Source organism: Choristoneura fumiferana, chromosome 6 (genome assembly GCF_025370935.1).
Source record: "Choristoneura fumiferana chromosome 6, NRCan_CFum_1, whole genome shotgun sequence".
Classification (NCBI taxonomy): Eukaryota; Metazoa; Arthropoda; class Insecta; order Lepidoptera; family Tortricidae; genus Choristoneura; species Choristoneura fumiferana.
Window position 1 is genome coordinate 4587708 of NC_133477.1, and position 24061 is coordinate 4611768.

Here is a 24061-nt window from a genome sequence, read left to right on the forward strand (position 1 = left end):
AATAAGCCCTCTGAAGTAGGTAAACTACTTTATCCATTGACTAAAAATTGTTTTTATCAAATCACATACTTTCTACAGACATTCCATGTAAAATAAACTGGTTAAGATTAAATCTTGTACATAATAGCACACGGCGGCTACGCCGTACAACAAAATACGCGTTCTTGAATCTACATAGGCACGACGTCTGTACACGCGTCAATGTGTGCGTAAGATACACAGGGCTGACTATCGCAAAACCCTAATAAGTGCTACCAATGACATTTAAAGTTACTTATATGTAGGTATGGCTTAGATAGTGCAAATAAATGTAATCGTTAAAGTTACCTATTTATTTAAACCTACTTAAAATGTGTCTGTCTGTGTATTTAAGCATTATTATTTTCAATTACAATAGATATGCGACTCCAACTTAAACGAATTATTCGGTAGGTAGTTAATGTATTAATCGCGATAATTTCAGAAATCATTATTTATTTAGAAAAAGGAAGTAGGTAGGGTACCGTTACCATTTCGCAAAAATATTGCTCCCGAACTTAGTGCCGTGCGGCTGACATACGTCGCGTGGCGCACCCGACTGCTTTCCTGCGGTTTTCCTGCAATCTGCGCTTGAGGGGTGGGGTATCTCGAACGGGTGCGGGGCGGAGCGTGGCCATTCTGTACGTTAGTACTATTATATATTCTGTGATAATAGTACATCTCATCATAATTTTTTTATGATGCTTCTTTCATCTTTCTAAACATTTTTAAGCTTAGGACTAAGATCCTACTAATATTGTATTGTTATATTATTATACAAAATGTATTTCAGAAAAAGGAATTAAAGAAACTCAATCCTGATTCTATTTTGTTTATTTAGAAATATTTCATTTTCTTAAAAATATGATTCTAAGAATTCATTCAGGTAAGATAACGTTAAATAATAAAGTGAATATTACAAAACATTTTTAAAACAAAATTAAACAATACCTGCATAAAAAAATAAACATTGTATGTAAACAATGTATTTCACAATTAATTAAGCTATAAAACCACCAAGTGCAGAATTTTAAAACAAATCAATTTTCTCATTAATAATCAGTAAATTTCAGAATCAGTTTAATTATAAGCAATTGCGATATAAAATCTTGGAATTATTGGAATATAAGATTTTAATAGTTCATAATAATAAGTTGTTTGATATTTTGTTTGAATAAATTCACAATAGGAATTGTATATTTATTTACCCACATTTGAAATTTTATTGATATTAAAAGTACCCCTTACCCATACAAATAATAAAGCTTTTCTTACATCTTTATTAATTACTTATCAAAGCAAAGAAAAGAGACCGGCAAGAAACAAAATAAGTCTCCAGGAATTCATAAAAAATTTAGTTTTTTTTTAGTGTACCTGCTTAGATGGCATGGTGTGCTGAGTTACTTTTGGTAGTCATTTCACTTTGATCCTGAAACTTATAATTATAATAGCTCTTATAAAGTGATGTCAAAAGTCGAAAAATGTTCTTTTTTTGACAAAAGTTTACGTATTGTCACAGAGATTGATTTAAAATGACTACCTTGTACATAAAATACGATTTTTGATCGACAAAGCTCCTTAATATCAATTAGTTACGTTCTACGGACACATAGTTTAATTTTCGATGCAAAACTTTACTCATTATTATTTATATATTTTTTTAAATCCGGGTGTACCTATTTGAATTTCGATTATCCCGCATCGTTTTTGGACTTTCAAGTTAACAAATAGTTTACTTTCCATTAATCTGATCAGTTCGATTGATTTATCCTTTAAAGTGACCTATCATGACAAATATTTTACATAATACTTCAATAGTTATTTAAAATATGCTATCTAAGAGCGATCCCTTGAATTTATTTAAAGTTTTCTCCTCCAAATCGCTTAGTATAGAATCGAGATCTTTTTTCGATCCATTATTTACTACATCTTGTATTGTCTCAGCATTAGTTTCTTCTAAAACGGATACATCTAAGTCCTTAGAGCTAGTTATACCAACATCATTCTTAATTGCCTCATTTTTATCATTCCCAATAGCAATTACCTCATCCCTTTTATTTTCATTTCTCACACAACTATCATCATCATTTTCATTGCGAACAATATCATTGATCGCATCTTGAAAATCGGCTGTATTCACTTCACTTACACTTTCACTCATGTCATCCTTTACACTAGGATCAATATTAACACCATTACACATAACATTTTCATTACCACTTCTAGCTGTAACTATTTCATGGACAGTTCTATCGTTAGAGTCTGACTTCGACATCAATGTTTGGAAATCCACGAAATCTTCAATACCATCAGATTCTACGGGTTTTTCGTTCTTAATAAAGCTTTCTACGTCCATTCCTCTTTCTTTATAATAATCCTTGGAGGTTATGGTGGAGTTTCTCTCTGGTAGATCTATCCTGGGTATTTTTGCCGCATGGTTGGTTTCGGCCTCTATTCTCACTTTGGACCTTTTGATCTTAGTTCCGGTTGCATCTTTGTTTTTGCGCGATATTTTCGGCGGTTCAATTGTTAAGGAAGTGTATGTCTGAAAATAAAAGAAAATGTTAGATGTGGACTTGAAACAGCAAACACACACACAGGAACTGGAATAGGATATCAAACAGAGGTAAGTAAGTATTTAAAGGCGGATATTAAGGAGTTAAAAAATAGTAATACCCAAAAGAAATTTAATTAAAAAACCGAGGTCTTATCGAAAATTATCTCACTGTTTAATAGCGTTTATACCTGCTGAGCTGGCAACGTTGCATTTTTGTTAGTTTCTCTCGATTATTCCATAAAACTTGAATGAAAATTAAAAATGTTTTCTAATAGAACACTTCTTAATGTATAAGTTAATGTGTCTACTCCAATAATTATTCGTGATAGACTTTTATATTCCTTAAAAACGAATTAATGTTTATGACCGGTTACCAGCTCAGCAGGTATAAACGCTCTTAATTAATTACCAAGTAAAGAACTACAGTTTCAAGATTAGGCAGGAGCTTACCTCTGGCTTCTTAAAAGGCGTAAAATTCTTCCGTCTGAGTACTTTGTCTTCGAAGAATGCATCCAGAAGCAATGATTTGGCTACTACATCCTTGGGATCGCCCTTGTTAGCCTCGAAGTCTCTGGGATTAAAAGTTTCCTTTGGAGAGAGCCATTGATATACGGATGAAAAGGTGTATAGGTCCTCCTGAAATGAGTAAAAAAAACTAACTTATTTATTGCTTCCTAGGAATAGGTTTAATCTCGGCCTCTAGGTGCCATTATTGGTGTTATGTTGCTGGGAAAGCCCATTGGCCGTAAACGGCCGATTTTTTTAATCACATCGCTCTGAGTCGTTCGAAAGTGGTAAAAGATTTTTTTTTTTTTAATTATTTATTTACTCAAATAAAAAAACAAAAGAAGTACAGAAATACTTATAACTATAAACCTCTGCCAAACTGCGTAGCAGTTTGTTGCAGAAAGTGTAGAACTCTCATTCACTATTTTGAATACTTTAACACTATGCCGGCTGCGCAGGCGCGGGGCGGATTAATCGAAGATGAAGAAACCAACACCGTCCAATGTATAAATCTCGAACATGTAATGCAGGCTAATGGGTGCTAAGGTCCTTAAGCGCACGTCAAATATTTTTCAGTTAGGATCAGGCATTCGTGTTTCATAATCCATGTGGAACTGTAGTTTCCTACTAGTCTACTCGTATTCAATGAATGAATGGTAGTTTCATGTTCGAAGTATACTCGTATTTTAATTTAAATACAGCACAATAAAAAATACATATATATAATGGCATGGTTAAGGGTTACCACCTTCACGTCGGCATGTGTCAGCCATATCTTAAAGTCGGCCTGCGGGCGGTCGCGAAGCGCCCCCGTGTCAGCTACGGCCACGGTCCACTCGCGCCGCGCGAGCGCAGCCGCGTGCGACCGCGTGCTCACGAACACCGCCTTCTTCAGGTAAGGGTTCGAGGACTCAAAGACCACATCTGAAACAAGTCAGGTTAAAAGAAATCGTCATTATAAAAAAAATAAATCGTAATATTATAGACTATCGCGGTCATTACTAATTTTATGAATTAAAATCATAATTTAAGTCATAAAAAATATCGTATCTCAAAATCGGTATTAATACTAAGGCTGGCTTGCACGGAGTTAACGTTTAGGGCCTATGCACGTCGCGTTTTTTTAAACTCGCCGTCGACGCGCAATTGTATCGATACACACGCAATACCCAGCCCCCAGGCCTAGAGGTCTATGTCCAGCAGTGGACTGCTGTGGGCTGATGATGATGGGACACGCAATAGGCACGTGAGTCAAACGCAGCTTGTCGACCTTTGCACATATCTACATTTTACGTGAAGCTAATGCGCATTAGTATCGATACAGACGCGATACTAACGCAACTCTAACGTAACTCCCCAATAGTATCACGATGGCGCAATGAGGGCTATCGCGTATGAATTCGCCGCGCGCTAGTGTAGCGTGAAAATAATCTCATAAGCTACGCAAATTAGAATATTTTGTGAATATTTACAATATCTAATTAATTATATAGCAATGTCGCGTTTTAGTTTTGTAATCCGAACCGGCTATACACTGTGACATGCTCACGATTTGTTTGTAATCAGACTTTCTTAAAAAACACGCCATCTAGTAAAAACACTTAGTTAACGACAGCAATGAAAATAATATAAAAGTTACAGCAGATAATATCTGTATCTGTCAGATACTTATCTAATGCTACTGTGTAGCACAACGTTGTTTCACGTAAGTTAACGCGGCGTGGATGTGCCTTCCAAGACGCTTTGTATAGAATGTTCGCTGTCGTCGCGCGTTCGTAAAATGCGCGTAGACGACGCGTTTAAAAAACGCAGTGTGCATAGGCCCTTAACCATCCCAACGACCTATAGAATATACGTCCAATACTTCATTGCAAAAGCAACCTTCGTTCAATAATTGTGTTAAGGTTCAATTTAGGCATTGCAATACGGAAGCCTGGCGTATGAATGATGTCTTTTGTATTTGACGTGGCGGTGAAAAGGTTAACTCCGAGTTAACTGCTGACCTAGTGTTCGAGTAAAAACATCCTTTCTAGACATCATTCTGAATACCATGAGTTTGCACATCATTTTAAGAGCCTTAGAAAGAATTTTCACGATTACTAAGTTTATTAATTTTATTTTATTTGATGGCTGAACCTATACTTGGTTTGGATAGATATTTAACTAATTGTTAACAAACTTCAGCTGCCAGATTAGGTACATTCAAGGATTTTAAACATTTTACTTAACATTGTATTTATATTGTAAGACTAGTTTATTTCAATACAGATATGTAAATGTTTAGATAGTTTAAGGGGGTAATTTCAATATTTAAGACACCAATTGACATTGTTTTGTTTACATTTAGTTAAATACCTATCCAAACCAAGTAGGTATAAGCTGTATTTTTTTTCCATGGAGCACTCCTACTTCGACAATGTTTTTATTTAACAAAAATAAACGTTTATATTTGCATAATGTAGTTAAATTACGTAAAACAAACCTGTTAGAAATGAATGCATGCTCAACTACGTACAATACCCCATCACATGAGCTGTGACAGAGGTCATTAGAGTTCAAGATTCCATCTACTACGTCAAAGGTGAACTTGTTAAAAATATGATTGAACGTAACAAGTTTAGCATTTAACATCTTCATTAATAACTATTTACTTTTTTCAATAAAACATATTTTGCAATATCGAAAAATATATACATATGGATGTAAATTCATGAGCGGAATTAGATTTAAAACTTACCATGAGCTTTACGGTGAAGAAAAACATTGTGAGGAAACCTGCACAAACTGTGAAGCAATGGTGTGTGTGAAGTTCCCAATCCGCACTGGGCCCATGTGGGAACTACTGTCCAAGCCCTCTCATTGTGAGAGGAGGCCTGTGCCCTGCAGTGGAACGTATATAGCTGGGATGATGACGATGATGATGATAAAAATAAAGCTAAGTCTAGGAATCAAACTCAAGTCTTCATTGTTCATGCTTTTGGTTTTCTGAAATGCGTTTCCAAAGCGCGCTTTTCCTAAGGCCCAACATTCAGCTTTGCTCTTAGAGATGCACTGACCGTCTTTGAGTTGTGTCCAACGTTGGAAGTGCTCCCTCCAGAGCGCAAGCTCGTCGTCCTTAACCAGCACCAACGCAGGTGCCAGTAGCAGGCGTTTCACCGCACTCAAGAATAGCACCACTTGCAGTGTCTTGCCATATCCCGACGGGTCATTTAAGATCACACCTGGTTTTTTCTGAAAAATAAAGTTCAATCATCAATGCAGTCTCCCAATAACAAAATGGTGTGGCCTAGCTAGTAGAAAAAATAAGAGTTGGAAGGCGAAGAAAAAGATTGATGCATCACTTTATAAAAATAGCATGAAAAGACTGGATAGTGGATGGTTATTGTTACAAGACAAAAAACAGTGAAAGAATATGGAGGAGGTTTTTACCCTTGGGGACCACTAATGTGGATAAAAAAAGCTATAATATATAATAACAATCAGGTCTGTAATAGGGATGGGCCGAAATTCGTTTTACATTCAGTTTAACCGAATTTCGCCTCCTTGAGCCGAATTTCGCCATTCAGCCGAAATTCGGTTTAAATGCCGAACATTTGGCACTAGAGAAAAAGTACCTAATTGTACTATTTTGACTGAAATTAATAGAAACATGTCTGTCACATCAGTAAAATATGCAACCTACTGACCTGACCTGACCTATTCTTTTAATAAAAATCTTGATTACAATTCGTAAATTAAATTAAAAAAAAAGTTTTTGGTTCATTTTCACTAACTAAACATTGAGATTGAGAAAGAAAGTATTTTTAATTATTGCAAAGTGTGTGTCAACAGTCAAATTTAACAATCTCTTCTTATCTTCTCTTCTTATGTACTGGTATTTAAAATTTACTAGAGGCAGGTTGTTGAACCAAAGTTAGGCCGATTTTTTTATTTTAAGCAAATGTTCGGCCGAAGTTTGTATTCGTTTCAAACCACATTCGGCCCAACTCTAGTCTGTAATCAATTCTATGATAATGAAATGTAAATCTTGTCTATCTGAAAATATCTCCTTAGGACGAAAAAATAAAACAGGAGGAAGTTGTTTATCATTTGTACAGCAGGGCTACTACGAAACTCGAAGTTTGTGTTGTATCATCCCTCTCGCTTTCATATTAAATAGTCCAAGTGTCACAGGGACCGAACAACACAAATTTCAAGTTTCGAATTTCATATTAGGCCTTCTGGTTCTCAGCTTCATAGTGCTGCCATAGTATAATTATAAAAAAAATGGTAATTTCAAAAACATACCTTTTTAAACTGTGCATAGAGGAATCGAACACCATCAATCTGATGCTGGGGTAGCTGGCAATGATCCACATAAATGTCATCTTCCCTCGAGAGGTACAGCCGTTCTGTTATCTTAAAATCAGTCATTGTTTAAGATTATCTGGAAACAACATAGTTAAACATGTGAGAAATCTCTCCAGACAAGTCTAGTTTATATTGTTATGCAACAGTTTCTAAAAAAAAATTATTAATAATTTTTAGGTGAATGCATTTAACAAAAATTTTTGATTTAAATTTTTTTTTTTAATCTATCTATAATTGTATTTCATAGATTTCATTGTAAAAGTTGCAGCTAAATTGGCAAGTGATTAATAAAAATCAAGCTAGGTACATAAACTTTATTTTAAAGCAACATATTTCTGATTTTTTATTCCACATTTTGGATAGAATTAGGACCTATGAGAAGTTTTTCATCATACCCCCTTTTACATATTTCATGCCAAATTACGGCACTTTTTCCATATAACACACTATTGTTTCTATTAACTGGACTAAAATTCTGAGAATCAAAACTAAAAACACAACTTGTCAGTACACAATACAAAATTAAATTAGATGTTTGTGTTAGTAAACATCTTTGATTAATGAAGACAATTAAATGGAAATAAATGCAGACTTATTCTTGCCGATTAGTAATCTACGCAAAGCCGGTATGAGAATTAGAAATTAATTGTACCGTAATGACGAGTCAGGCAATTAACCTAAATGGTTAACTTACTGTTGAGGAAGACGGACTATTATAGTCTTATCATTTACGACGGCATATTCTGATTCAATCGGTTCAATATTGAAAGCGTCATGATCAGGATATACAACATTTCCAAATAAAACAACGCGACGAACACTGAGACACTTGTTTTATGTACTTCTATGTCTTCAAACTCCTGCATGATATGTCTGTTACGATAAACATGATCCCAAAACATGGACAACGTTTCGTTAATATCCAATACGCGCGAAACACGCTCGTAAGCGTTAAAACTTCACTTATGACTAAAATTGAAAATACATTATGTATTAATTTGCTCTGTATGTAAATGAATTAAAATCTACAAGGCGAAAACACGTCGGTTCCGATTTACTATTCTCTCTCACATTGTTTATGCTACAAATTTAAAAAGATATGTTTTGTTCGGCTTTGGCACTAGTGAGCTATGGTGTTGGTAATAATTTCCATGACTTTATAATTTTGCCGTTTACTAAAGTGACAGTAGCCAGCTGATCACTACCAGCACCAAAAATAACATTCAATGTGACCATAGAAAATATTGAACCCAATAAGAACAAAGAGGATCATTATAGTGTTTCCACCTCAGTTTTTTTTTACCCTAACGCTACGCGAAATTACCCTAAATTAGGAACTTCGATTTTTTTCCAATTTTTTTTTTAAAGTAAAAACAAGCTAATAAATGCAATTTATTAATAAACCATTAGTTAAACTACTACACAGTTTCGAAACATTCTTGGAATGCACCCATAATAGTCTTGGCTTCTATGAAAGAATCGTACATTTCCTGCATTTCATTCGAAAACTTTTACCCTAAAAAATACCCCTAAATTTAGGGTAAATTACCCAGGTCGGGACTGGGGACACTGGGTCATTACCACATTATTACACCAAGATGTAATGCAAGTGGAAGATCCTGATCTTTCTTGTAGGTATACCTATAGACTATAGTCTGGTATCTATATAATATAATAATATATCTAATACCTTTAAACTTATTTTCTTTATTAAACATAACTTTCTAACAATAACATAAAATGATTTAAATAAAATAAAAGAACTATATACAAAAATTAAAATTAAACTAAAACTAACCTACTTACAAATAACTGAGGACCTGGGTTCGATTCCCCGCGCTGGTTTCTTTTTCTGGTTTTTCTGTGCATCCATGTCTCAGTTTGTATTTCCGACAACAACATTAGTCTGTTCCTCACGGAGCACGAGGAGGCAAGCGCGTGAGACATGATTTTGTTCGATACAGGGCTCAAAATCACACCGAAAATTACTGCCTTGAGCCTTGCTCATCGAGGTTCTTGAGTCATCGAGGCTATTTGAAAGAAAAGAAAGAAAAAAAAATACTGCCACATACAACACTAAAATAATAAATTTATTCCACTTTCTGCTGGCAGATTATATCTATTGAAGTTCTTTGTCATGTCTTTTAAACCCCAAAGAGAAGCAAACACGAGTGCATAAACAATTTCCTTTAAACTTAATTCATGGAATAAAAAAGGCTGTTTTATAAAATAAAAGTATATTCAGAAATAAAACATTGTAAAACTGGATTTTTTATACAAGTTAATTGCACTTTCTCTTACACGACCTACATATGTATATGATTTAACAAAGGTTTGAAAACAATTAGTTATTCTTGAAGGTAGGCGGCCTCTTCTCAATGAAAGCAGTCATGCCCTCTTTGCGGTCCTCCTGCAAAACACATTGTTATTTTTAAAAGCGGTTTCAGACTGCCGTTTTATTTGTGCGTATAATCTCATTTTTGGAAGCGAGTGTACGCGCGTACTGTTGTTTTGTTTTCTTCGAGCGTTGGACACGCAGGAATGAGCGCGTACATGCGTTAGGTTTAATCTAGTATGCGTGTAAAGCCGCGTATCCACTAAAGGCAGCCTCGGGCCGAGCGGCTGCCTCGCTCCGAGGCCGCGCAAGTGGAGATGCTGCCAAAGGCACTGCTCAGACTGAGGCTCCTTTGAGCACGGCCTAAAAACCGACAAAATATGGCTCGGCTCGCGGTGCTCCGCCTGAGGCTGCTCTAATGGATACGCGGCTTAAGCGCGTACGGCAAAAACGACCGTATATGCGCAGAAAAAACGCTAGTTCAGTCGTGTCGAATCTAAAAGCTTTAGCACAGAGTTCATTTTACAATGGAACATTTTGCCGACATGATCGGCAAGTTACTATTTTTTTTTATAAACAATTAAATTATCTTTCCGTTATCCCACAGTAGGAGTCATTTGTCCCAAACCACCGTGACCATCACGTGACCAAGTGTCTTCATCGCATTATTGATACTTAAATTATCTAGCAGAGCGTATCCCTGTTCCTTGAACACTAAAGTATAGATATTTCTAGAAATTCTCAAGCGTACCGTCGCGAAGGTTCCGTAGAACACGGACTTCTCGAACTCGAGCCCGGAGCGCAGCGTGGTCTCATACGCCTGGTTGACAGCGCGCTTGGCCATCTTGACGATGAGCGGCGAGTGTGTGCCGATACGCTCCGCCAGTTTGATGGTTTCCTCTAACAGCTTCTCCACCGGGAACACGCGGCTGACGAGACCTGCCCAAACATAGATTAGTTATATTAAGGTGCTGATAAACTTGAGCTTTCACTGTAACAGAACATCAAGCATTCGCCGTTTTTTTGTCGAACTGAGCTACGAACAGAGCCATTTGTTAGTTCTTTACGTCCAAAAGCATAAATTCCTTGTAGCTATTCACCGAATCGCATTTCACCTCGAACGTATATTTAATTAATTATACCGTTGTGTCACAATCGTTACTTTTTTTAGTCGTAATAAATTTTAGTCGCATTTCACCTCGATCGTGTATTAGTGTATTTTGGTGTAAACATCAATTAACGTGTCAAACGTGTACCAAGCAGACATCGAATGTGGCCAAATGCGTCTAGGGTAAAATACTACACGAAAAATTAGATGCTACAAATTAATCTAGACCTAATTAGACGCGTGAATCTTTAAGATCTTTTTTTTAAGGAAACAGGTATACTAACCCTGCCGTCGCTTTATGTTTTTGAAATAATCATGTATGTAAGGAAGAACATATGTGATTTTCCCACTAACGTCGATAAGCCAAAGGCTACTAGAAACACAGGGAAGCTTAAAGTTCCATCTGGACTGGCTAAAACCAAAAAGTCGTTTCTGGGAAATTGCATACGTTTTTATAATAAAATTCCAAAAAATATGTATTATAAATGAAAAACAAAATTCAGATGTCAAGAAGACATTAATTTATCTAAGCCCTAAGGCGTTTTATAAAGTTAATGATTATATCATGCACAGGGATATTTGGAAATAATTCAGATCTGCATTAGCGATCCCTTCAAATAGCGATCCTACTGTGTTAAAAATAAAGTTGTGTTAAATACTTGTGATGTATACATATCGTTTAATAATATTGTAAAATCTGTTTAAAAAATTACCTCGTTGAGTTTCTTGCCGGATTCTTCTCAACAGAGGTTTTTCCGAACCGGTGGTAGGTTTTTTTTTGACATTCATAAGTGCTTGTTATAGCCTAAATTGAATAAAGATATTTTGACTTTAACTTATACTAATGTAAAAAATTACGCGAAAAATTGCGTCAAGTACATGATTCTATTGAAGTTTTGTTAGTTCGAGGTGAAATGCGATTCGGTGAATCGCTACAAGGAATTTATGCTTTTGAGGTAAAGAACTAACAAATGAACAAAGCCAATAAGTCTTTACCATACGGGCACACGGGGCCCGTGCCCATGGCCCAGTCCGGGTGGCCGCCCGAAATGCTAATATAATTAACTTTTTTCTTCTATTTTAATCCGACAAAAGGTTATAATAGAAGATTTTGTTAAAAAGAAATCCCGAAAGACAGTATCTTAATTACACTTATACACATTAGAAATTATTCACAGCAGAAAAAATATAACTCCCTTTCTTTAATTTTCAAGAGCCCTAAGTTCTTGTGTGCTCCAGGGCTTCTTGTGTCCCTAATGGCCTCAGACGACCCTGAACAGAGCCAAGCATAGAGCCAAACATTTATTTACAGCACAATGCGAGTCTGCGGCCGTTTTGGCCGTTATGCCTCTGCGGGGGACACACTTCCAAAATTATGTATGCATGTGTGTAATTTATGTTCTGTGTGGAATTGCGTAAATTTTGTTGCATTTGTGTAATTTGTGAGTGAATAATTTTTTCGTACCCATCTTCTCAGCCTCATGCGCGTCGATGAAGTTGCCAGTCAGCACGATCTCCATAGCCTTGGACTTGCCGACGTACCGCGGCAGGCGCTGGGTGCCGCCGGCGCCGGGGATGGTCCCGATGTTGATCTCTGGCTGACCGAACTTGGCCTTCTCTCCCGCGTAGATTATGTCACAGAGCATAGCCAGCTCGCAGCCGCCGCCCAGCTGGAGAACGAAACATTCAATAATATACTGAGCGGCAAAAAATCTGCCCCTCAAATGTATGCAGTATTAGGTGATGTTGTATGTAGGGTGGGCCAAAGTTTGTGTCTCTGAGTATATAAAGTCTATATGATAAGTCTTTTATGAACCGAACAGTTCGTATGTGTGTCATGTAATTTCTCTACACACATTACGGTTCCGTAGGGAGTCCGGACAAGAATAGCTCTTCCCCATCTCATCCCGTTGGCTGTCGGAGAAGGCGACAAAGGGAAAATCCACCGGAATTTATATTCTTTAAAAACGAACAAATGTTTATTAACGGTTTTTAAAGAAAGTAAAAGTCTATCACGCATAATTATTGCAGTAGACACATTAACTTATATATTAAGAGCAATTCTATCAGACCATATTTTTAATTTTCATGATTTTTTTATGGAATAATCGAGAAAAAACTAAGAAAAATGCGACGTTGCCAGTTCAGCAGGTATAAACGCTCTTAAGTAGCTATTGAAACTAACTCATTGAAATTAAATAAAACTTAACTATATGTGGTAGCGTATTTTCGACATCAGGCATTGTTTGATTTATAAGGGTGTCATGTTTTCTCTAGATACTTTTTTCTAAGTTTCAAAAAACAAATGTTTATTTTCTTTTTAGTATTCTCGACTATTATACAAGATATTTCATTCCATGACAATTTAATCAACATACACTATTTATTCAACCTTATGAATCATTCATTTAATCATAATAATATCTATTATAATGACTCCACTGCACTCTTGTTCAAAATTGCCACCAAACAACCCAACCCTAATAATGTGTATTGATATGTAGTAGTGTGTTTGTGCCGGTCCTGGCTCATGCGGTGGCGGTGGAGTCGGCGTATCATCTTAGTTCCGCAAAAATCCGCTTTGGGACATGTAGATGGCGCTTTAGGTAGCTCAAAGTCCAAGTAGTTCCAAAAAAAATTAGCTAGATGGCGCTGTACGAAGTCCAAGTAGTTCATAAAAAATCTGCCATGGAATAGAGATGGTGGCGCTGCTGAAGGGATCATTGCTCTATGTGACATGCGTGCAGGATGGTACAATAATACAAGGACACAAGGTGATCTCTATAATAGTGCTATAATTAATATGGGAGAGCACCGCTTCATATACGATGCGTATAACACACAAACACGGAAGCTCGATAAGAATTGCTATACCGGTGCGACATAAGAATTTCTAAGACGATATAGTAAAGCGTGCGCGCGTAGTCAAACAATAAAAAAAGAATCGGTCAAGTGCGAGTCCGACTCGTACATGAAAGGTTCCGAATTGCTATGACACAGGTGTTTTAAACGATATGCATGTTATGAGGTGTGTATAATAATTAAAATAAAACAATTTATTCGCTAAAACACATTTATTTAAATATAACATTAATATTATTGAAACAATGAGTCATGTTACTTAATTAAATGAATTTAATAATTATTTATCATTATTATTAAAACTAGACAGCGATTTATTTACTTATTTATTCATTTTAAAGTCATGTTCATTACATTAGGTGACATATTATTAAAATAAAACATGTATTATATAAAATTAAATATAGAGACTGAGAAAAACCGAATATTTACATCGAGTCTATAAAAAGAGCATAATACTTATCTATCTGATTATGACCCAATGCTAACGTTTGATGAGGTGTGCCGGGGATAGGGAATCTCTTATCATCATAATTTTTCAAAGCTATTTTGTTAACGGTTTGAGTATACATTTTGTGTTGTCTGCTGCGTATAACACACATTCTCCTGTACAGCGGCGGTGCGCCCATTATACAATTATAATAATCCTTGTCAGATATGCTCTTATCGACAACATTTTTTTTAATACCCTTGATTTTTTTAATTACACTATTATCAACTTTTTCCACATAATAGCATTTCGATCTTATGCCTATAAATTTCGTGATTATCACGCCATTAGCCTCATCCTTCATTTTCCCTATCACTTTCTTATTCACACTAGGCAAGGAATAAATATTATCAACTTTAAAATCCGATGTATCGAATCGATCTTCCAAATCGGGTTTGATATCATTAAAAAAATCATCGGTAATGATATTATAGATAAAAGAATCAGTATCAGTATATAATAATTGTAAATTATCACCATATTTTGGCAACATGTAATCATAATGAAATTGGTACATAAGGGTTTTACTCAATTCTAATACCGCAAATCCAACATAGATAGGTTTATCATACTTTACACTATTCCGTCTCATTTGTATTATTGAAATATTATCGCTAATTATAGAAGAACTATGGAAATTTAACCGGCTGATTAAAGCTCGAGCTCCTAACCGTCTCCCCCGACTCTCCCAACTACTTATGACTCTTACATCAACCCGTTTATCTACGTTCTCCATAGTTTTACCAAAAACGGCGTTATTCATTAACTTATAAAAATCTTTTTCGAACGCGTTTTTAGCGAGAGTTCGTTTAATAGTATTTAGATCTATATAGCTCTTGAGCCAAGGGCTTTGAGCAAATGCTAAAACGCGATGAATTTTTCCGAGTTTTAAACCATGCTTTAAAGCCTGCTGCAGATTGATATAATGAATAACATAATTACTTTTGTCTTCTAAGGTCGCTAATAATTTGCATGTTTTACTTCCACCTATTGACGGAATCTTAGTCTCAGGACAAAAGGGGATGTCGTTGTGAGAGTTATGTAAATGGGTGGGATATTCTAAATCTACTTCAAGTATGTATCCTGTCGCGTTGTCAGAACAAATTTTTAGAACATCGAAATTTTCAATTTCATTCTCCGAAAGCCAGCGGAAATCGCCTTTAGGCAGATACTGCGACATAGCCCACCCATATAAATTATTAGCATCTAGATAAACTATATAATTTGAGGGATCGTCAGGCTCATAATTCTCCATATATTTATTATTCGCTACAGCTAATTTCGCACAACATTGACTCAATCCACCTCGTATGCCATTTGATATGAATTTAACGATGGAAATGTCTGTAAGGAGCTCCAATTCCACTTTGGTATGCTTTAACATGGCTTGCCAGCTAAGCCCCGGCGCTGTGTAATAATGAGCAGGATCTAGCTTATATGTCTCAAGACATATCTCTCGAAAGTTTTCAAAGACATCTGCTAATAACAGAATATCCAATTTTAAATAAAGATCGCTATATTCCCCCAGAGTTTTTAGAGCAAAAACCTCCCACATTTTCTTAGCATAATTATAATCATCGATGGAAATATCACTGTTTGTGAGAGAGCTATAGAACGCTTCCCTAGGAGGAAGCGACTTCTCATCGAGCTTCTCCCAGCAATCTATGTACTCATACGGAAATATTCCTTTACGGTATAGTAAGTCTAATTTGTCAGAGGGAAAATGTGAGGTAATATTAGTAAATTGGTTTTTTGTTAGGTTTCGTACCAATCTATCTAGCGACGACGCCATAAATCTAAATGAATCTATAAATCTCAAATCTATATTCAAGATAGTGCTCTTAATGATGTATGAAATAAAGTTCTCCTTGTTTTTAGGTATGACGTTTATATCAGTATATTTTTGTAATGCTCTAATTATAAAATGCGAGTCATAACCGCTGAAGTTATGTATAATTATAGGAATTTTATTAGTAATCCTATAATTTAAGTTACAGCTTGAATGCGCTGCTCCTCTATAGTCTCCTGTCAAATGGCAGTGGTCTTGTACTCTGTCATCTCCTAACATATCACTGCAAATATGACAATATACGGTTGAATGAAAATCAGTTAGCTGTTTCTCTGTAAGAGCATGCATAGGCACTATCTTATTCATCCGTTCGACATATGGTGCTAATTCTATCTCCAGAGATCTTAGAAATTCTTTTGCGCAATCTTTTCCACGATACATTAAGAATTTTGATTGCGCGTCGTCGTAGAAGCACTTGATATAATAACCAAAGCTATACGGCTCATGTAATTGATGATTGAGGGTATACGAGGAGGATTCACGCGGGGAGCAGGTTGATATCGGCTTCAATAAAGCTTCAAAGTCGGCATAAACCACCACCGGTGCACGTAGCTGATTTTGGAAACTTTTAAACTTTAAAATATAGTCTCCCTCGCTCGGTAAAATTGTTTTTATGTGTGAACAATCTCGTTTTACATGCTCCACAAACTTGAAATTATCTGAGAATGATAGGAGGCACCCATCACAAAACCACATATGATGGTTATTTTTTGAAATTTGAGCACTTATCAGTCCACTTAAATTTTTTATCCAACAATAATGAGATTTATCCCCCTCTTCGATAAGCAGTAGGTTCACATGATTTTCACGTCTCTCCTTTGTATGGTATATGGGTCCCACAATCACCTTCCCACCGACTTCGAACACGTTGATGCTGATATTATTCAAAACTTCAAACTTTTTTATATCCGCTAAAGCTATAGGGCACTCAATACCCTGTGTATTTAATACCTTCTCGTAATGCGGATAGGAGGATACACGATCACTATTCTTCACAGCAGGATGTAGGGCACTCGTCACTGCCCAGAAAAAACATGCATTATCAGTGTTTTTTATATTGATACAAGCATGTTTTAACTGGATCCACTTTGGTAGCGGGATATATGATGAGCCCTTGAGTGGACTGAACTTGTTAATATTCACTTCCAGATTTAACACTTCAGTGATAGCCCAACCGCTGTCTCTCTCCTGAAAGTCATCGGTTTTAGCACAAATTTCTTCCATGAATGCGTCATATATCTGACTTATGTCAACCCCATCCACCTGAATCACCTTATTCTTCGTGTTGAAAGACTTTATCTCCTCAACCTCTCGCAGCTCATCATCCGGGTTCGGCTTCATCCATTTAGTATATTTAGCGAATAACTCTAAATTCACCTTAACAGCGCTCCACATTTCAGAGATTTTTCCCTGGATTAGATTAATCACCCGTCGCTCTACATCCTCCATAAAATCTTTAGGGATAAGATGTTTTTCACTACTGAACAGTCTATATGAGATTATCCGGCTTCTAAAAGCTGATGCTACTATCTCTGTCTTTTCATCATACATCTCACATCTCAGTCCTTGCTTGTGCTTGGCACTTTTCAGGTGACTATGTAAGGATGTTACATCCACATCACATGTCTCACATTTCTGTTTTTTGATAACCAGTTCATTATCACCAGGTTGGTCGCGCTTTCCCACCCGCCGCTGGCATGTTCTTATGTGACGGTTAAGGTCGTCTTGTCTTGTGAAAGTTTTATCACACCGAGAACACGTCTTTAGCTTCGATTTTAAGTGTTCTGGACACTTCTTACAATATAACTTATGGCGTTGCATACTATCCCCCCGCGTAAAGTTGCGATTGCAATATTCACAAACAAACATTTTTTAAATAGATTAATGTGAATCGCGTGTTGTCACCACGATGAGAAGTCCTGGACTGATAATGTAAGTAATGATAAGACTGTTATATATTGTCTACGATGGACAATAAAATTCTTTTTTTAAGTAAAGGTGTATTGCTCTCGCTTTTTAATAAATAATGACGCGCGTGCAAGGCAACGTTGGGTCGCCGGGAGTAGTGGTCACAGACTGGCTGGCGAACCGGCCCGGCGCCCGCGCTGCGTGTCCAGCTGTTTCCTCCCCTCGATTTCCTCAGCCCCCTCCGCCGCACATTGCTGCGCGCATACATACATATATTATTATATTAATATCAATATACTTACTACTATGTATTGGTAAATGACGGCTCATTGGTTGGAAATAAGAGCATCGTATTGCACCGTGTTGCATCATACTTTTTCCTCAAACTCACCAATGCATATTTAAAATTAATTCATTTGTTTAAAGGCTGATCAGTGCGAACTATTATTTTCAGCTTATTTTTGCGTTGATAGCGCAGGAAGTGATACCACATCCTGTTCCTCGCTGATAATGTATTTGGTTTCGAACAATATTAATTTGAACTATGTATCAGCTCTGGTAGTGTCTGAAACAGCTTGTGGTGTTTTCGGTGGAAAAATGAACCTGATATTTTTTTACTCACCGCCCCGATGGAAAAAGACAGCATGATAGGTAGACTCTGATCTGATTTCTGCCATATTTGTGAAGAACCTTTAGAAGATCATTGCGTTATCGATCACTGCTATCTTACAGAAAAAAAAAACGTGGAAAAACACACAACAGTTGCAACTTGTTGTACATGTCACATCGAAGTTTTTACCAGTTAATAAGGAAAAGTATACACATACAAGCTTAGGCATTTATAATACATATTTACATTTATATACAGGATTAGTAGGGTAATTACTGCTACGATAACAGCGCCATTACATCCCCTTAATAGGTCAATACAGGTGCAGGTCAATATACCCACTCAACACAGCGCCATCTAGCGGATTTTTTTGGAACTACTTGGACTTTGAGCTACCTACAGCGCCATCTACATGTGCCATAGCGGATACGCCCACTCCACCGCCACCGCATGAGCCAGGACCGGCACAAACACACTACTACATATCAATACACATTATTAGGGTTGGGTTGTTTGGTGGCAATTTTGAACAAGAGTTCAGAGGAGTCGTTATTATAGATACTCGTATTTTTATGATTAAATGAATGAAATGAATGGAATGAAATGTCTTTTATAATACACATTATATATTCAATCTTATCATTTTTAAAAGCTTTTAATGAACTTCACATGTACCTACACATACGTCTCGGAATCTTGCATGTGATTTACTGTCAGTGGTTGGATTGACGTGAAATTTCTCACACATACGTAGCTCCGGTGACCTTACAATAATCTAGTAATTGTGGTGGTCCGCCTAGGATCGTCTCCGCAAGAAAAAAACTCCTCATTAGTTTACAGCATCAACTTGAAACTTCACGTGAAAAATAATTTAACGCGGACGAAGAGGCGGGCGGAAAGCTAGTATAGTATAAATACAAGAATGCTGGCGATTCGTACTTTTTTTGTAGTCCTACATAAGGTACTGGTGCTATATCGAATTAGGTGAAAATAAATAAATATCCTGCAGAAATTCATTGGTGTGTGTGGATTTCTCAATCCGCACTGGGCCCGCGTGGGAACTACAGCCTAAGCACTTTCATTATCAGAGGCCTGTGATCTGCTGTGGGACGTATAATATACCGATATGATAACAAAATAAATTTACAAATTCAAAAATATTATATTTTTTTTTTACCTATCATTTAGCGAAAATACAAACTGAACGAAACAAGGACGCACAGAATAAACCCAGAAAAAGAGACCAGCGCTGGAAATCGAACCCAGGTCATCAGCATTCCGTGCTGCGAGCTATACCCCTACACCACCACTAGACCGGAGTCTAGACACAAATTTCTCCCATGCACCACACATTTCAGCCTGATTTTTTCTTAGCCACTTAAGCAGCGACACTAGCGACATCTATGTTTTAGCTCTCATCGAAAGACGTCAACACTCCTTCGGAACTAACCGCTCACCCGGAAAAGAGATGTCGCTATTAAGCAAACAAATCATGATCTCCAAATTTGTTACTTTTACGGTCATCCCGTGAAATTAGCAAAACCCATAAAAAGAGAACAGCGCTTTTTTCATTTCATTCATTCATTTCAGTTAAGGTATACTCACAGCGAACCCGTTGACAGCAGCGATGATGGGTTTCCCGCAGTTGGACACGTCCTCCCACTCCCGCAGGAATCCCGCTTTCTGGTTGTTGGAGTAAGTGTTGTTCTGCATCTCCTTTATGTCAGCTCCCGCCGCGAAGGCTTTTTCGTTGCCTGAACAATAAACAAAGTGGATTGATGCATCCCAATAATATGAATGCGAAAGTTTGTATGTCTGTTTGTTTGTTTGTTACTTCATCACGTCTAAACCGCTGAGCAGATTAAGATGAAATTCGGTATACAGCTAGTTTGAGTCCCGGGGAAGGACATGGTATAGTTTTTATCCCAGAAAAATATATATAATAGATTTTTATTGCCTAGGAAACTATCCAATTAGGCTCCATTCGCACGAGTTTGTAAAGCGTTGCGATATAAAACCGGCGTTAAATTAGACTAGACTAGACCAGATCAGATTAGATTCGATTAGACTTTATCGCCCACCGCTCGACGTCGAAAATCCAACATTGTTCGACAAAAAGCACCGCATTTTAAAAGCGCTGACGTGTGTCAAACATACTTGGGAATGCATTTGTTGTATTTTTGAACGCTGTTTTAAACGGACGGACGTTAAAAACTCTCGTGCGAATGAGGCCACACGAGTTTTCAAATTTGACATTAAATTATGTATATGTTTTATGTATATGATCCCGAACACCACTTATGGATATTTGTGACAGATATTTGTGATGCCATCACTGTTTGTGTTGTCCGAATAAACAGAGACAGCATCACATTTATCCGACACATAAAATTTAACAATTAGTGGTGGATGGAACAGTCCCTAAAGCACTCACCGGTGATGATGATGGCATTGATGCTGTCATCAGAATCGAACTCCCTGACAGCCTGGCCCAGCTCCACAAACAGCGGCTTGCAAAGCGCGTTCAAAGCCTTCGGTCTGTACAACTGGATCAGCCCCACATTCTTCTTGGTGCCAACCACTTCCGTTTTGATGTTCTCGTACGCGGGAGCTGAATTGAAAATTGTAAAGGGTGGTAAAGATGTAGTTCACTATGGTTTTCCATCAATACAAAATACAAGCCCATAGTACAGTCGAGCAAATTTAATCATTTATGACCCAGGGTGGAACCTTTGTTCTACTAATGTCATGTTGACATCTCATACTTTTGTCAAGGAAATCATAGTGAAATTGATTATTAAAAGGTTCCATCATGGGTCATGATTCAATTTGTTTGACCGTACAAGCCTTGCTTATTTTGGGACTAGGTCAACAGGTGTAAATTGTCCCGTGTTTTTTTAAAGCTGATTTATTTACAGCCGTTTTCATATTTGACACACTAACCCCTGTTTCACCATCCATTGATTAAATTTATCTGATGGATAAATGTGATGCCGTCTCTGTTTGTTTTGGTTGAATAGACAGAGGCGGCATCACATTTATCCATCAAATAAAATTAATCAATGGGTTGTGAAACAGCCCCTATATTCTATTTGTTCTAACATGATTCAAATGACAGATGCCAAACTAACGGAACTAGAGTCCCTCCTACTGTTACGCAAACTATCAATACTTTTGCATATAGGTACCTAGTGCTTAAAGTGGCAATAGCATTATTTGTTGGTTTAAACGTTACATATCGAACTGAAAGTCTTATTTGAATTTTAAAATATAATTTATTCAGCACTTGGAGTGTTACTTTCCGACTGACGAACAATCTTGCAAATTAATAATAAGTATGTTTATTTCACCGCTTTTATTTTTACTGATAACCCTCACCTCTAGCAATTGCGGCCTATTGAAACAACATTGTTAGGGCGTTCATTAGCAAATTTGAGTTCAAATATTAAAACAATCAGCAGTTTTAATGTGATTTCATTTTTTCAATATAATCTCTGTTCGAAAAAATAAAAATACTTTATTCAATAGAGCTGTACTTGTGTTAAAATAACGGTACCTATATGTTATATTCTAATGTGTTAAATTGATATCTAATTGTTAAGGCTGAAATAGCTCCCAGTGGCCTTCTGCATACAGTCAGACAAGGCCATCGCGGGCCCTTGTCTTGACACTAAGTAATGGCTGTAAAGCTAGAAACACACTGACGCCGGAGGCGGAGCAGTGCGGCGCGACGCAGAGGCGGTGCTATGTGCGGTGTTCGGTATTCAGTATGCGGTATTCTATGTGCTTTCTGTGTTTCAAGCTTAAGAAAGCTCACGTAGCCACGTCCGTATGGTACGAGTATGTCATGGCACGTAGAGACATACGAAAATAAAATTATCCTATTAGCGGGTTTTTCTCTCGCGCCTCCTGCAGCTTATCTAGTTTGTAAGTTACAGCTTTGATGGATGCTCAGCTTAAAGAGAGCAAAAGAGAGCAAATTGCAAAGTTATGTTTTCCTGACTTTGGTTATATACATTTCAAGGTAAATAAGATAGTTGTGAGCGAAATTAGGTAACATTACGCCTTTTTGTGTCAGCAAATAACAGACAGATAAGATAAAGAATATTTAGTTCTTTAAATTATGAAAGTCACGGTCCAACCACTTGGTAACTGGTGCAATCTGTTCCGAGTTCTATTTCATAGACGTAAGGAACATAATTGGTTGTACATTTGAGGAAACAGGTTTTATTAAATTTTAGTTTGCTTGAGGAATGACATAAATAATTTAATGGAACAGTCCAATGTCTAATGTTTCATTTGGTCCATAATTTATCAATATAATAATATGTATAGGACAAAACAAAGTTGATTTTCGCTTTGTCTGTCTGTTTTTAACTTCCCCTGACTCCTACTTAAACCACGCAATGGTTTTCACCATCAGATTGTTTACAAATGGTTTATAATTATAATATAATATTATGATTTAAAAAAAATGTATATAACTAATGCCTATAAGAGTGGATCCAGGTTTTTTTTCTGGGAGGGGCACAAGGTGTTCAGTGTATATTACTAGACAATATGTTGCAGGAGGATTCAAATGAGAACCAACTCATAAAAATCATTCATTTATATTTGTGAAAGAATAAAATCAGGCCTAATATGTTTCAGATAAAGTTCTTTAACTGTCGACATAATGGAACATTATGTTGTCATTGTTGGTATGCGAGCCTCGAATAATATACTTATGCAAATAAAAAGTCAGTCAGCACCTGTTATATGTATTTACACCATATGGCAAGGTTTAACTAAATGATCGATTTAATCTTAACACTAAGAGATAGCATGGCGTAGCGTAAGAGAGCGTAATCACCTACTTGTTTTCGATGAACGCGATTTCAATATTAATTTATGTACCTGCACTGTAGAACTTTACGAAACCGGTATTGGATGCCGTTGCCAATCGGCTTCCGAAAACATTCTTGCCGATCAAAACACGTGTTACAGCACCAACAGAAACCATTTTTTATGTAATACTGTACAACTAATAACTCTGCTACTTCTATAAATGAAATGAACTGATAAATAAAGTAATAAGGGGTCTTTGCTGAACTTTGAAACAGTGATAAAAAGATAAGAAATAAAGAAGGATATGTCAAGTCAACCGACAGTGTGCGTCTACTTCTGTGCTACTACGAAAATACCGTCTCTTTCGCTCTCGTATTAAATAGTGTAAGTGTCAGACGGACCGCACGACACGAACTTCGGGTTTCGAGTTTCGTAGTAGCCCAGCTGTCAAACCAATGAGGACAATAAAATTGCTCGGGTTATAGAAAAAAACGTTTCATTTCACGTATAGAGGTTCGGAGCACTATTTTTTAAGATAGCAAAAACTTTGAACGTTTTTCGTACTTCATAATTTAATAAAAGAAATATTGTAGATACAAAATTGTTTTGTTATTTCATAGAAAATGTGTTGCTCTGATAA

The 24061-nt window shown here is 36.6% G+C and overlaps 2 protein-coding genes across 3 annotated transcripts; both read right to left on the reverse strand.

Moving 5' to 3' along the window:
- Window positions 1-836: 836 nt before the first annotated feature.
- Window positions 837-8519, reverse strand: LOC141428872 (uncharacterized). Of its 2 annotated transcripts, none has more exons than XM_074088914.1 (6): window positions 8127-8519; window positions 7370-7508; window positions 6139-6313; window positions 3831-4006; window positions 3026-3211; window positions 837-2563 (listed from the first exon to the last, which is right to left on the reverse strand). In XM_074088914.1, the coding sequence occupies exons 2-6, from the start codon at window positions 7493-7495 to the stop codon at window positions 1841-1843; spliced, it is 1386 nt and encodes a 461-aa protein (XP_073945015.1). In that variant the 5' UTR covers window positions 7496-7508; window positions 8127-8519; the 3' UTR covers window positions 837-1840. The 2 variants fall into 2 exon arrangements, with proteins under 2 accessions (XP_073945015.1, XP_073945016.1); XM_074088915.1 differs by lacking the exon at window positions 8127-8519 and adding an exon at window positions 7828-7970.
- Window positions 8520-9652: 1133 nt separating this feature from the next.
- Window positions 9653-23739, reverse strand: LOC141428873 (enoyl-CoA hydratase, mitochondrial-like). Its single transcript, XM_074088916.1, has 6 exons — window positions 23491-23739; window positions 21029-21205; window positions 20200-20348; window positions 12341-12545; window positions 10519-10706; window positions 9653-9842 (listed from the first exon to the last, which is right to left on the reverse strand). The coding sequence occupies exons 1-6, from the start codon at window positions 23594-23596 to the stop codon at window positions 9777-9779; spliced, it is 891 nt and encodes a 296-aa protein (XP_073945017.1). The 5' UTR covers window positions 23597-23739; the 3' UTR covers window positions 9653-9776.
- Window positions 23740-24061: the final 322 nt, after the last annotated feature.